Raw genomic sequence first — 12,475 nt, 5'->3', positions numbered from 1 at the left:
CACCCAGGCACCCCACAAATATACGTGTACCCCATAGTCTTTGCACAGTCATCTGATATGCCAGTCACTAATTGTGCCAGAAGGGCTCAGCTTTCTTTGATATGCCTTTGTTTATGCCTGTGTTTCTTTGATAATGCCTGTGGTTCATTTTCCATTATTGGCACAGTAGGTGGACAAAAACGATGAATAAAACTGTGAATGGCTGGTATGCCTTATTGATAGTAGTGGTGTAATGTTTACAAAACCCAAATTGAAATTGTTTTGGTGTCTGATCTTCAATTTCTTAACATCTTTTCCTGCGTTTATTTTAATTTTCACATAATAATTTATTTTAACATCATGCGTTTCTAAGATCCGTGAATAGGTTCAATTGTTGTATTAAAGGCTTATCTGTGGAATGAGTGTGTACCATCAATCTAGTGACATAGTTTAAAATGTGTTCCTCTTCCATTTTCCAAGTAAACGGTTTTTGGTTTTGTTTTTTTTTAATGTGTTTTCTTCATGAAGAAAGCAGTATACGATTTTGGATTCTGGATCTGGTTTCCATTCCTGCCTCCATTATATATTAGTTGTTTGACCTTGAACAAATTACTTCTATCTGTGAGATTCAATAGCCTCATCAGTAGAGATAACATGAGTACTTAATTGTCAGGATTATATGAACAGTAAATGAGACACTGATCTCAAGAGATGCCATACTGTAAATAGGAATAAATGGGAGTCTTCATATTGAATGATGAGATACCCAGACCCCTTCCCCCATCGACTCCCAGAATGCTGGAAACTAGCCTTTAGAGCCCTCAGGAAGAAGGAAGATTCTTCCCTGGGAAAAATGTACACATCTTGACCTTTGAAGGACTCCCAATAATCAGCCAAGTCTTATCTGATCATCCTGTATTAAAGCCCTCAGACTCAGAGCTTCCAGTCATTAGTTTAATTTTTAAATCTGAATGGTCATCTAACAATCACCAAGATACTTGAGGAAAACCTACAGTAAACAAATAGGAAAAAAGGAACTCCAGGGAGACAAGGACTAGGCAGAGAACAGAAGAAAACATTATAAAATCTATAGGATTCACACAGACTTAAAATAAGGCATCATAGCCATTAAATATAATAGGATATAATAAAAAAAAAAGGCATTCAAGAAACAAGAAAGAGCGCTTAGAAATGAAAATACACAACTTAATATAAATTTGGAAGATGATGTTGATGCTAACCCAAAAAGCATTAGAAAGAGAAAAAAAATAAAAACCAGGAGCAAGAAAAAGGAAAAGAACAATAATAGATTAGTCTTAGTAGACCAGTATGCAACTAATGGAGATTCCGTGGGGCGGGGAGGCAAAAAACAAAGACAGAAAAACACAGAAAATGAATGAAAAGAAATAATCCAAGATATTTCCTAAAACTGAATGATTAGAGGTTTCCAGTTTAGAAGGGACCCATCTAGCACCAACAGAATGAGTAAAGAAGGACTTATCTCAAAGTACCTAATTTTGCAATTATAGAATATAAGGATGAGAAAAAGATCCTTTAAAAATTAAAAAAGTAAAAGCAAAGAGTCAGAAAACCAGAATGGCGTCAGTCTTCTAGCCAGCAACACTGAAAATTAAAAGACAATAGAGTAATGCCTTCAGAATTCTGGAGGGAAAATTATATTTAGGTTTGTTCATTCTACCTAGCCAAACTGTCACGTGTGGAGTAGACAGTATTAATGGTGGAATAAAAGCATTTCCAGACATTCAAAGTCTTTACATTTTCACCTCCTGTGCACCCTTTCTCTGGTAGTTATTGAAGTAGATGCACCGTGGAAAAGGGAATAAATGAAGTAAAGGGAAGACCCCGGGATGTAGGGGATATAACAGGAGAGAGGAAGGTTCTAGAGCTACAGCTGTGCAACAGGCCTAGAGAGCTATCAGTTCAGACTGAGCTTTGAGAACAGAGGACTCTAGGAAAGGGAGGTCTTAAACGAACAAACACACAAACTTTAAAATTCCCTGACATGTTTGAATGTACTGAAAAGATTTTCATGGTTGTGTGTGTTTGGGGAGGAACTTATAATAGGCACCTGGTAAACTAAACAAAGGGTGAAATAGCAGTCATTAACTCTAATAAATATAAAATGTTTCCTAAGAAAGGAAATGTAATAGTATATTACATGGCTTAGCTGTCAATCATATTTATGCAATCATGATAAATACTGAATATAGATGGAACCAAAGACTATAAAATAACTACATTGGAAGGACAAGAAAAGAGACACATGGGGGGGGTGGTAAAAAATTAATATTAAATCTTCTTCATCTTCCATAATAGTCATCAAATTCTATTTTAAGCGGAAAACAAAAATCTAAAAATAGTGGTATCACCTTGTTATTGTAAGAAAAGAAGGTAAATACAAGAAGAAAAACTAAGAGTTTAAAATGATTGCCTTTGGAAAGAGGGACACGGGAATGGTGGCATAGGCCTGCTATAGTTTTTAAACATTTTTTTGTATGTTCTAGGGTTAAAAATAAAAATGAAATTTAAAAATATTAAATGACACAGTTATGTAAAGCACTCAGCACCATGCCTTTCACAGTTAAGTGTTGCATAAATGTAAGCAATTTTTGTTACCCTGCTCCTTCTTAAAAGCATAATAAATCTTTGCTAAGTGGGTGATACAGACTTTCTGTTCATTCATTTCCTTTTTCCCAATCCCTACCATACGTGTACCATGTTGGCCGTGAGAAATGAATTACAACATATACTTCAACATATATCTTTTTATTTGGTTTGTATGTCTCCCTGATTTATCCATTATTTTATTGACACGAATGACAAGAAAGAGCTGTTGTCTCTTTCTGGATCATGTCCCAAAGAAAGTGTCTCTCTTTCTGAATCATACTCTTGATACTTTTCTTTAGATTTTCATGAGGAAAATTTTGAATTTTTTTTCTTTTGCCTAATCACTTACATTTCCGCAATTAAATAAACGGATATGGTTCAGGCTTACTCTGGTTTCCTGACCAGTCTTCTCCTATGCATTTTAACACATTTTCTCCTTATGAGCAGGGCCGCAAGCTTCTTATCATTGGGACCACTAGCCGCAAAGATGTCCTTCAGGAGATGGAGATGTTGAACGCTTTCAGCACCACCATCCATGTGCCCAACATTGCCACCGGAGAGCAGCTGTTGGAAGCTCTGGAGGTGAAAACAAGTCAATGGATTGCAAACTGTCCGTACGACAGGAGCTGGGGCTGGCAGTAACGCTCAGGGTGTACCACAGACATTGCACCCGGTGCCTCATTTCTGTGCTGACCTAGAACAGGGCGCCTGGGATATACTTTCAGTAGTTTCAGGAATTTGAGGAAGAGGTGAATGTCAGTGAAAGTGAATGACTCTCCCATTCCTTGGTGTAAGCAGTACCCAGCCTGCCAGGAATGAATTCCTGTGTGCCCGCCATGAGTGATACATATGGTACATGGGCCAGAAACTTGGAATGGGAGAAGGGGAGGGTAGAGTAATCAGCATGCAGAAAATTCGGTCCCTTGCAACAGCTTTCTGCCCATTTACCTGCATTTAATAAATTGGAACCGTGATTAAAACATTACAGACTTCAAAAAGCTGCAGAAGTAAAAGGAACTGCTTTACTAAGTCCATAATATAGGAATGTTTTCTTAAATTTTTTGAGGATGACAAAGTTTAATTTTTAATTTTCATTCATTCATTCATTCATTCATTTATTTTAATGTTTATTTTTGAGAGAGAGAGACAGAGCGTGAGCAGGGGAGGGGCAGAGAGAGAAGGAGACACAGAATCCGAAGCAGGCTTCAGGCTCCAAGCTGTCAGCACAGAGCCCGATGCGGGGCTCGAACTCACAGACCACGAGATCATGACCTGAGCCGAAGTCAGACGCTCAACCGACAGAGCCACCCAGGCGCCCCAATTTTTATTTTTTTTAATGTTTTTATTTATTTAGTTTTGAGAGAGAGACAGAGTGCGAGCAGGGGAGGGGCAGAGAAAGAGGGAGACACAGAATCTGAAGCAGGCTCCAGGCTCTGGGCTCCAAGCTGTCAGCACAGAGCCCAACGCAGAACTTGAACTCACAAACTATGAGATCATGACCTGAGCCGAAATCAGACGCCTAACCGACTGAGCCACCCAGGCACCCCAAATTTTAATTTTTTTAAAAAAACTATATTCTTCATTAAAACTTTTGGTTAATATCAGTGTACACAAATGACTTGATGAGATCTGTGAAAAAAATGTTACCTAGTGATTTGTTCAGCAGTGGTAAAAGCTTCTTGAACTCCGCAAGACCCATGCGGTTGGGGCGTACTCCCAGCAAAATAGAAATTCTCTATATGATAAATGTCTCCAGATTACCTATGTGAGCAGCTCTGGTGTCGAGGTTGGTTAAGAATTAAATTTAGTCTCTGCTTTGACACATGTTAAAAATTGTAACTGATATAGGGGTGCCTGGGTGGCTCAGTCACTTAAGCGTCCGACTTTGGCTCAGGTCATCATCTCGCAGTTTGTGAGTTCGAGCCCTGCGTCGGGCTTTATGCTGATAGTTCAGAGCCTGGAGCCTGCTTCAGATTCTCTCTCCCTCTCTCTCTGCCCCTCCTCCGCTCACGCTCTGTCTCTGTCTTTCGATAATAAATAAATGTTAAAAAATGTTAAAAAAAAATTTACTCAAAAATTGTAACTGATATTTATTATGGGTTGGTTGGAGTTTTTTTTTTTTCCCCACAGCCAGAAAACAGCCCCTATAGAAAACCCACAGTTTTCTATAGGAAAACAGGATTTAGGATACCAGCTTTCACTTTCATAATTTTACCTAATGGGTTAGGAAGGTCAGTTTGGAGTTTAAAATATGATAAAATCCGGGGCGCCTGGGTGGCTCAGTCAATTAAGCGTCTGACTTCGGCTCAGGTCATGATCTCACCGTTCTGAGTTTGAGCCCCATGTCAGGCTCTGTGCTGACAGCTCAGAGCCTGGAGCCTGTTTCAGATTCTGTGTCTCCTTCTCTCTGTGTCCCTCCCCGCTCATGCTCTGTCTCACTCAAAAATAAATAAACATTTAAAAAAAAAATAAAATAAAATATGATAAAATCCTGTCAACTTAAACCAGTCAGGTAGCTCTTACCACTCTTCTTTTAGGGATAAATGTGACTGTTAACTAATGTTGTTATAATTAACTTACTCTCAAAGTGCTTTCGTTATTTTTATTGCTTTTGTAGCTTTTGGGCAACTTCAAAGATAAGGAACGTACCACAATTTCACAGCAAGTCAAAGGGAAGAAGGTTTGGATAGGAATCAAGAAGTTACTAATGTTGATCGAGATGTCGCTACAGGTAAGATGCTTCATTCTCTGTGTGATTCAGACACAGCTTCATGATATACCAAAAGGTTTTATATTTCCTTTACTAAGGTTTTAATTGTTTTAATGTTTATTTATTTTTGAGAGAGAGAGAGAGAGAGAGACAGAGCATGAGTGGGGGAGGGACAGAGAGCGAGGAAGACACAGAATCTGAAGCAGCCTCCAGGCTCTGGACTGTCTGCACAGAGCCCGATGTGGGGCTGGAACTCACAATCTGTGAGATGATGACCTGAGCTGAAGTCAGACGCTTAACTGACTGAGCCACCCAGGCACCCCACCTTTACAGGGTTTTGAATAATTTGTCATAATTCTCTTCTTTCTGAACTCAAGTTGCTATTAGTAGCCTGCTTCTGAGACCAGCAATAACTTATTGGTACTTTTCTTTCTTCTTAAAATTCAGAAATAGAAGAAAAGATTATGAAGTTACTTTCAATTTTAACTTAGGGAGTCATTAGATCTTAGAACTAGAAAGGGCTTTGAAGGGCAATTGCTTTGCTGTTCCTCCCCACCCCCCACCCCCCGTTTTAGAGATGAGGGTACTGAGTGTCCCACAGGTGGTGAGGAGTTATCCAAGATCACACAGCCGATTACTGATGGAAGGAAGATGGTGTTGTTCATCAGAGGTCCAGAAGCTACTGTGCATTACACCAAAAGGGGCCTGGGAGACTGTTTTAAGGGACATGTTAATTGAATTGTACAGAATCGACTTAGGCTCTATATATTTCCCCCTGGCTGGGCTCCTAGAAATTTCATGCAAACTACTGTAGAGTTAAAGCATCCAGGATCACATAGAAAACTGAGCCCTAGGCTAGTACCCGGACAAAGACAGATGAAATTTCTCTGGGACTTTCGCACATCTACTTTTGGGGACTCCACCCTGCATGTGCCCGTCCTGTGTCTTCTGTCCTTATCTGCCATACTGGTTAGATAATAAATGTACTTCTACAAGTTCTGTGAGTTCAGGGATCTTGGCGATCACTCACTATTTGAATCCACAGTGCCTAGAACAGAGCCGGACACACAGTAGGGCGCTCATCAAACTGTCATCAGATGGGTCCATCCCAGGTTATCAGTGGACACACCGGCTGCACTATTGGCATGGTTTGCCGCTGCTCAGTCCTGCCGTTCACTCGATGGGAGCAGTGGGTGGCGGGGGGGGAGGTCTGAGTTTCACGGCGACACCTGAAATAGGCTCTTGGACCAATAACAAATTGAGAACATGAAGTGAAGCCTTTTTAATCTTTGCTGGCCCATCTATTTGAAAACAAAATTGTGGCTTTGAGAAACCTAAAGTTTAATCTATTGAACTTTCAGCCAGACTGAAATGTATTTATTTTCCATGGTGAGCGGTAAATTAAAGTTACAGGCTAATCACTTTGCTCAGGCTTCTTCTTGGTAAAGGTGCATATACAGATGTATTAGCTCTTTCCTTGGGTAAAGATAAATCTGTCAAGATAGTCAGCTCTACTCTTCTTCTTCTTTTTTTTTTTTTTTTTTTTTTTTTTTTTTTTGGTTTCAGCATAATTTTTTTCAATAATTGCAGAGAAGAAACTATGTGGGTTTTTCTCTCCAGTCCCTACCCCTTCTTCCTTTGATGCCTGCAGGTCAGTGATCACCTTAATGCCTCTATGTATGTGGGGCAGAAAGTGAGAGTGGGGCACTCGGGCCTAATCTTCAGCGACTGACACTTCAGAGGCCTCTGAGTTTGAACCCCTTCATGTCAAATGGATTTCGTGCAGCTGAGTGAATTCTCTTTAGATCTGCCTTAGAGAGACTGAGCCTAAGTGAAGAGGCATGTAGTTGAGCAGAATATAAGTCATGTTACCTCTCTGTTCACTCCACACGATTCTGTTAAAACTTGCACAGTGCTGAGTATCTGCTCTGACTGGATGTCACCTGAGGGAATAAAGTCATTTATCTAGATTACTTTTTTCCTCCCTTTCTCTTGACTTTTAATTCCATAGCTACAGGCAAGTCAGTAAGTCGTTGCTCACACATATTAAATATATTTAATGGGCAAAGACCTGCAAGTACGGACTACAGCTGAGCTCCAGCCAGTTCCATTTTTTTAAAGAACTTGACAATTGATTCATATGTAATTCTATTCCCAAAGAGGGAAAATGTTTCTTTTGTTAGTTCTTCGTTCTTTTTCTTAGTCCTTTGTAGTCTGACCTCTTAACTTTGATACATTTGAAACTTCTGTTGGATGTTTTTCTGGGGATAGAAGAGAAGACATCTTAAAAAAAGAAAAAACAAAACTGTGGTTGGAGGGATCCAATTGTACCTTTCTGCACAGCCGCACCGCCGTTTGAAAGCTACTCCTGGAGGGCAGGGAGTTCCCTCTGGGGAAACAGACGCCTGCCCGGGAGCATTTTTTAAAAGTTAGGCATGTTTCTCACAATAAAAATTCATCTTAAGGAATTAAAGATGTTTTTAATCATCATTTTTTTAGATAACATCTCTGGCTGACCACTGGGAATAAAATATATTTAAACAAATGAGTAAATATGAATATAAAAGGAAAATGAATAGAGAGCAATAGTAATAACCTAAATCTAGCCCCCGAACCAAAACTTCTCTATCTTCACCTGGACTCATGATGCCTTTTTTTTTTTTTAAAGATACTATTTTTAAGTAATCTCTGCACCCAGTGCAGGGCTCGAACCCACAACCCGGAGATCAAGAGTTGTATGCTCCATTGACTGAGCCAGCTAGGCGCCCCATGCGTGATGCTTTTCTGTCAGGGGAGACCCAGATTATCCAGGCGTCGCGTTAGGGGAGTCAGCCCCACTCTTCCTTCTTTTACTTTCAGCACAATTTTTTTTAATTAATCGCAAAGAAGAAACTGTGTGAGGGAGACCAAGGCTAAGAAAAGCTAACGTGTCAATCGTGAATAGATGGTAGGCTACTTTTTAGTCACCCTCAATTGGTTTTAAGTTTGGTCTCACCTCTTTTTTTTTTTTTTTTTTTAAATTTAATTTTGTTTTTTTTTGGTCTCAGTTTTATATACCTTGCATAATAAGTTCTATGACTTGGATGCCCTTTGAGCCCCCAAGAGTGGCCACTGTCTGCTCTCACACGTGTCCTCTTACACAGTGCCAGCTAACGGGACACTCAGCTGAGGTGCCTGGGAATGACCAGCTGGGTCATTTGGAACCCCATGCCCAGCAATTGTCTGCTTGGAAATCCCGCTCACTCCTCTGGAATGAGGTCATCGGCTTCGCTGTGTGTCAGAATGCTGGTCAGGGGGCAGGTTAACACATTTCTGTGACTCAGCAGAGCGCTGGAGGAAGTATGAAACCACGCATTTCCTTGGCGCGAAGTGCGTAGTTATTAGAAGGTACCATTAACCCATCTTCTTTATTTCTTCTGTTGTGTTTAGATGGATCCCGAATACCGTGTGAGAAAATTCTTGGCCCTCTTAAGAGAAGAAGGAGCGTAAGTACATGCAACACTTAAGACCGTCAGCCAGACTTACCACTCTGTTAAATTCCACTGCCTGTTCTAAGACTTGCTCTACAGTGCGTATAAATTTGAATTCTCAACCTTTCTTGGACAACTTTGTTTCCATTTATTAGAGTTCTTCACTGTGTTGTAGGCCTGAGAGACCAAGCAAGGAAATTGGTTGTTCTGTTGGTTTGTTCTCCTTGTCCTGCTTCGCAAAACTTCCTTGTCACAATGCAGGAAAAAACTCAATGGTACATATTTATTGGAGCCTGCTTTTAAATGCATGGGGCTATGACCGTTTTCTTTTGTGAAATGCTTATCTAATAGCAAATGCATAGTGAAAAACGTAGAAAAACCATTAAGAAGCTTTTAGTGATTTTGTGACGCATGGTTTTTTGTAGACCCTCATCTGGTTTTTTGTTTGTTTCTTTTGGGTATTTCTTTCTCAGTAGCCCCCTTGACTTTGAAAACGGACTCTTTGCACACACACAGTGACCAAAGGAAGTGACCAAGGTGAAGATGGCCTGGGATCTTCACTCAACTCAAGATCCTGGACAAAGTGAAACAGTCCCTACCTTCAACACGTGCTCACTCTGCATGATTAGTGCAATAAAACTCCCTCCCTTGTGCTTACTCAGATATTCTGCTGTTTTGTGGAAGGTACAAATTCGCTTTAGAATGCTGTGCTTACCTTTCTGTGCAAGCTAAGATGATTTCTTCTTCCTCGGTCTTTAAGTGCGGGTGATGTACTACACTTGTGAACACTACACGTTTTAAGCTCCCCACCGCCATCGCCACCCAACCCTCTCAGTAAACGTAACAATGTTCCAAGACAACACTTGGCTTCTTAGAAGGAAGACTTTCTAGATGTAAACCAGGAAGAGTGACTGGAAGTGTGGGTTCAAAGGGATTATCTTACAACTCCCCTGTGCTAACACTAAAGGTACTTGGGTATTTGGTTTAGGTTCTCCCAGAAAACTGGTGGTTATCTTTGCCTGAAGGAACAGGGCTTTGAATTTCGAAATGCTGTTCTCAATCATTTTCAGAGATGTTTCCAAGTTGCAGTCAAAAGATCTTTCTTAATAGGAAGTCTGATTATTACCGTGTTGGCCGTGGCATATCCTCAATGTTACTGACTTGCTCTGTGGTTAAGAGATCTGCTAACCGTTACCGCTTGGTAGCTTGTTGTTCAAGACTTGTTAAAGACCCATGTGGAAAAAGCGTACACCCCTAAATAGAAAGGAGTCGTTACAATAAAATCATTTATAAACTTTCAGCACGTTACTAGTGTCCAATTCTAAATGGGACAATTCTTTGTAATATTAAAGGCTTATTAGTATCCTTAGCTTAACAACTTAGAATTTATCCTTCCTTTATTTTAAACCATCTGTACTCTCTAGCATCTGTTAAATAAAACACTTTTCTCCAGAAGACACTGTTTTCTAGCCCTTGCCCTCTGAGTCTTTTAACATCCATTCCAGTACATTTAACACATTTCCTTTACCCTCTACACTCTTCTTCCAAAGGGAAGGAGAGCCCGTGGTTTGTCTTATAACGGAGTCAAAAGGAATTAATTAGGTCATCATATTTGTGATGAGACTTACAGAGCAGGCCACTCTCTCCCCACTGCTGCTTAAAACGCAGGGACAGGCAATCAGAAGCCATCTGAAGGGGCTTTGTGCCGCCCAGGGACTTGTTGCCACAGTGGCACTTGGGTGTAGCTCTGTCATTTGTCCCCGTGGTAGAAGGCAAATTGTCTCCAGATCTTGCCATGTATGTATTTTTGGTTGACTTCAGTGTCATATCTATCTTGTTTTGGGTTTTCATCCCTAGCTTATTTTGTGGCTTTTTAAAAAGTGGATTGTATTGTGAAATTCTGTGATTCCCGGTGGCCAGTATCTTGGATTCCCTTATCTGTTTTACAGCTTGCCTCTTTTCTCTTCCTGTGAAAGCAGCACACATTGTATTAACTTATGTCTCTTGTTAAATGAGGTTGATTTCTTGGTGTTTTGTCCAAAACTATATTGAAAAATATAAATATATTGTTTAATGCAAATGAAGGAATGCAATAAAGAATATCTATACTTGAAAACATTCTGTAGACCAGTATTTTGTATGAAACAGTGTGTATGACTGATAGGAATATGTGAAGAAGAGGGGGCTCAGAAGAGCCCCTCCTTGCTTTGTTACAACTAGTCTAAGGAGATGGATTGTTTTTATTTAAACATCTCTGGTTTGGGGCACCTGGGTGGGCTCAGTTGGTTAAGCGTCCGACTTCAGCTCAGGTCATGATCTCACGGTTTGTGAGTTCGAGCCCTGCCTTGGGCTCTGTCCTGACAGCTCAGAGCCTGGAGCTGCTTCCGATTCTGTGTCTCCCTCTCTCTCCGCCCTTCCCCTGCTTGCTCTCTCTGTCTCTCTCTCTCTCTCTCTCTTAAAAATAAACATTTAAAAAAAACTGATTTTCACTATTTAGGGAAGTATAGTCATTTAAAAAGAAAAATAGATCACTAGCATATTTTCAGATGTTAATGCTCAACAAGAACCTCCATATTTATTTTACTTATTTGCACCTTATTAAAAAACAAGTTATACCAAAGCTATAAATGGGTTAGGAATACTCCAGAAAAGAAAATTGTTTCGCAGAATTACTCCTTCCTGTGAAATGCACAAACCAAGGGATTCAGACACTCTCAGTGGGATTTCTTCACCCGTTTCATTTTGGAATCCTGCATCCTTTTTCATTTTTCTGAGCTATAGGATCTCTTAGTCTAAAAGCCCAATCTTCAGAGATGGACCAGGCTAGGATGAAAGGCAGCTCAGAGAATCAGCAAGGCTCAGTGGGAAGAGGTCAGTTTCAGAGCCTCTCTGACAGCAGGATCAGCTCGCCAGGAGTTGTCTATACCTCCTAGGAGGACCCTAGGCCACCCTGGTCCCTGTGTAGCCTTGAGAAGGTGGGGTCTTAAAGTTATCCCAGAACTGTGCTGGGCAGAGCAAGAGAGCGTCTGAGGTCACAGGCTTAGTGACAAAGCAAAGGAGACTGCAGCCAGCTGCTGCCTTGGGTTTCTTCACATATGGATCCACTGTGAACAGGCTAGTTTTTGTCAGAAAATGTAATTAAAACTTCAAAAAAAGGCTATCTCCTCCTTTCTGTTATTTGTACATCTTCACTCAAATACCTTTAAAAATATATAACAGAAAAACCATAATGGTGGCTGAAATCTGAAACATGGTTTGCCTTAAGGCTGTCTTTTCATGTCCCAAAACCTGCAGTGAACAGCCTCCGCTTTAAGTTTCCACAGCAAGGCATGGAGTAGATTCGAGTGTGTAAATCACGAAGTCCTGGTTAACAGACTTGTTGAAGCACCGAGTCAGCGATCAACAACCAGCCCAGCCCAAGCACAAAAGGTGAAAGCAGGATTTCATGTTCCTCGCCCGGCCGCTTGATTCAGAAGCCTCGTCAAAGACGACACTGGGGAAGGTGTGGATGAAAGTTCAAAAACGCATGTAAATTTCAGAAGTTGCTGCAAAATGATCTAAGTTTCTCCTCCACTGGCAAGCGGTGCTGAGACTGGGCCCTGGAGTTGCGCCCACAGAGGCCGTGTGCTGTGCGGACAATGTGGCCTTACAATGCAGCACAGAGCACCTGTGAGGGGCAAGAATCCCG

At 40.7% G+C, this 12,475-nt stretch overlaps 1 protein-coding gene across 2 annotated transcripts in view; it reads left to right on the top strand.

Moving 5' to 3' along the window:
* NSF (N-ethylmaleimide sensitive factor, vesicle fusing ATPase) overlaps nt 1-10,748 on the top strand; it is a 146,425-nt gene extending 135,677 nt beyond the window's left edge. Inside the window, exons 18-21 of one of the 2 annotated variants that reach the window (XM_042965732.1) lie at nt 3,055-3,189; nt 5,225-5,338; nt 8,747-8,802; nt 9,264-10,748. In XM_042965732.1, coding sequence (XP_042821666.1) covers nt 3,055-3,189; nt 5,225-5,338; nt 8,747-8,802; nt 9,264-9,306 — 348 coding nt within the window. In that variant the 3' untranslated portion in view covers nt 9,307-10,748. Of the gene's footprint in view, nt 1-3,054; nt 3,190-5,224; nt 5,339-8,746; nt 8,803-9,260 lie in introns of both variants that reach the window. The other variant, XM_042965731.1, reaches the window with a different exon arrangement.
* Nucleotides 10,749-12,475: the final 1,727 nt, after the last annotated feature.

Source organism: Panthera tigris, chromosome E1 (genome assembly GCF_018350195.1).
Source record: "Panthera tigris isolate Pti1 chromosome E1, P.tigris_Pti1_mat1.1, whole genome shotgun sequence".
NCBI lineage: Eukaryota > Metazoa > Chordata > Mammalia > Carnivora > Felidae > Panthera > Panthera tigris.
The sequence above is the reverse complement of the archived record's forward strand: the minus strand, read 5'-3'. Positions and strand labels throughout refer to the sequence as shown.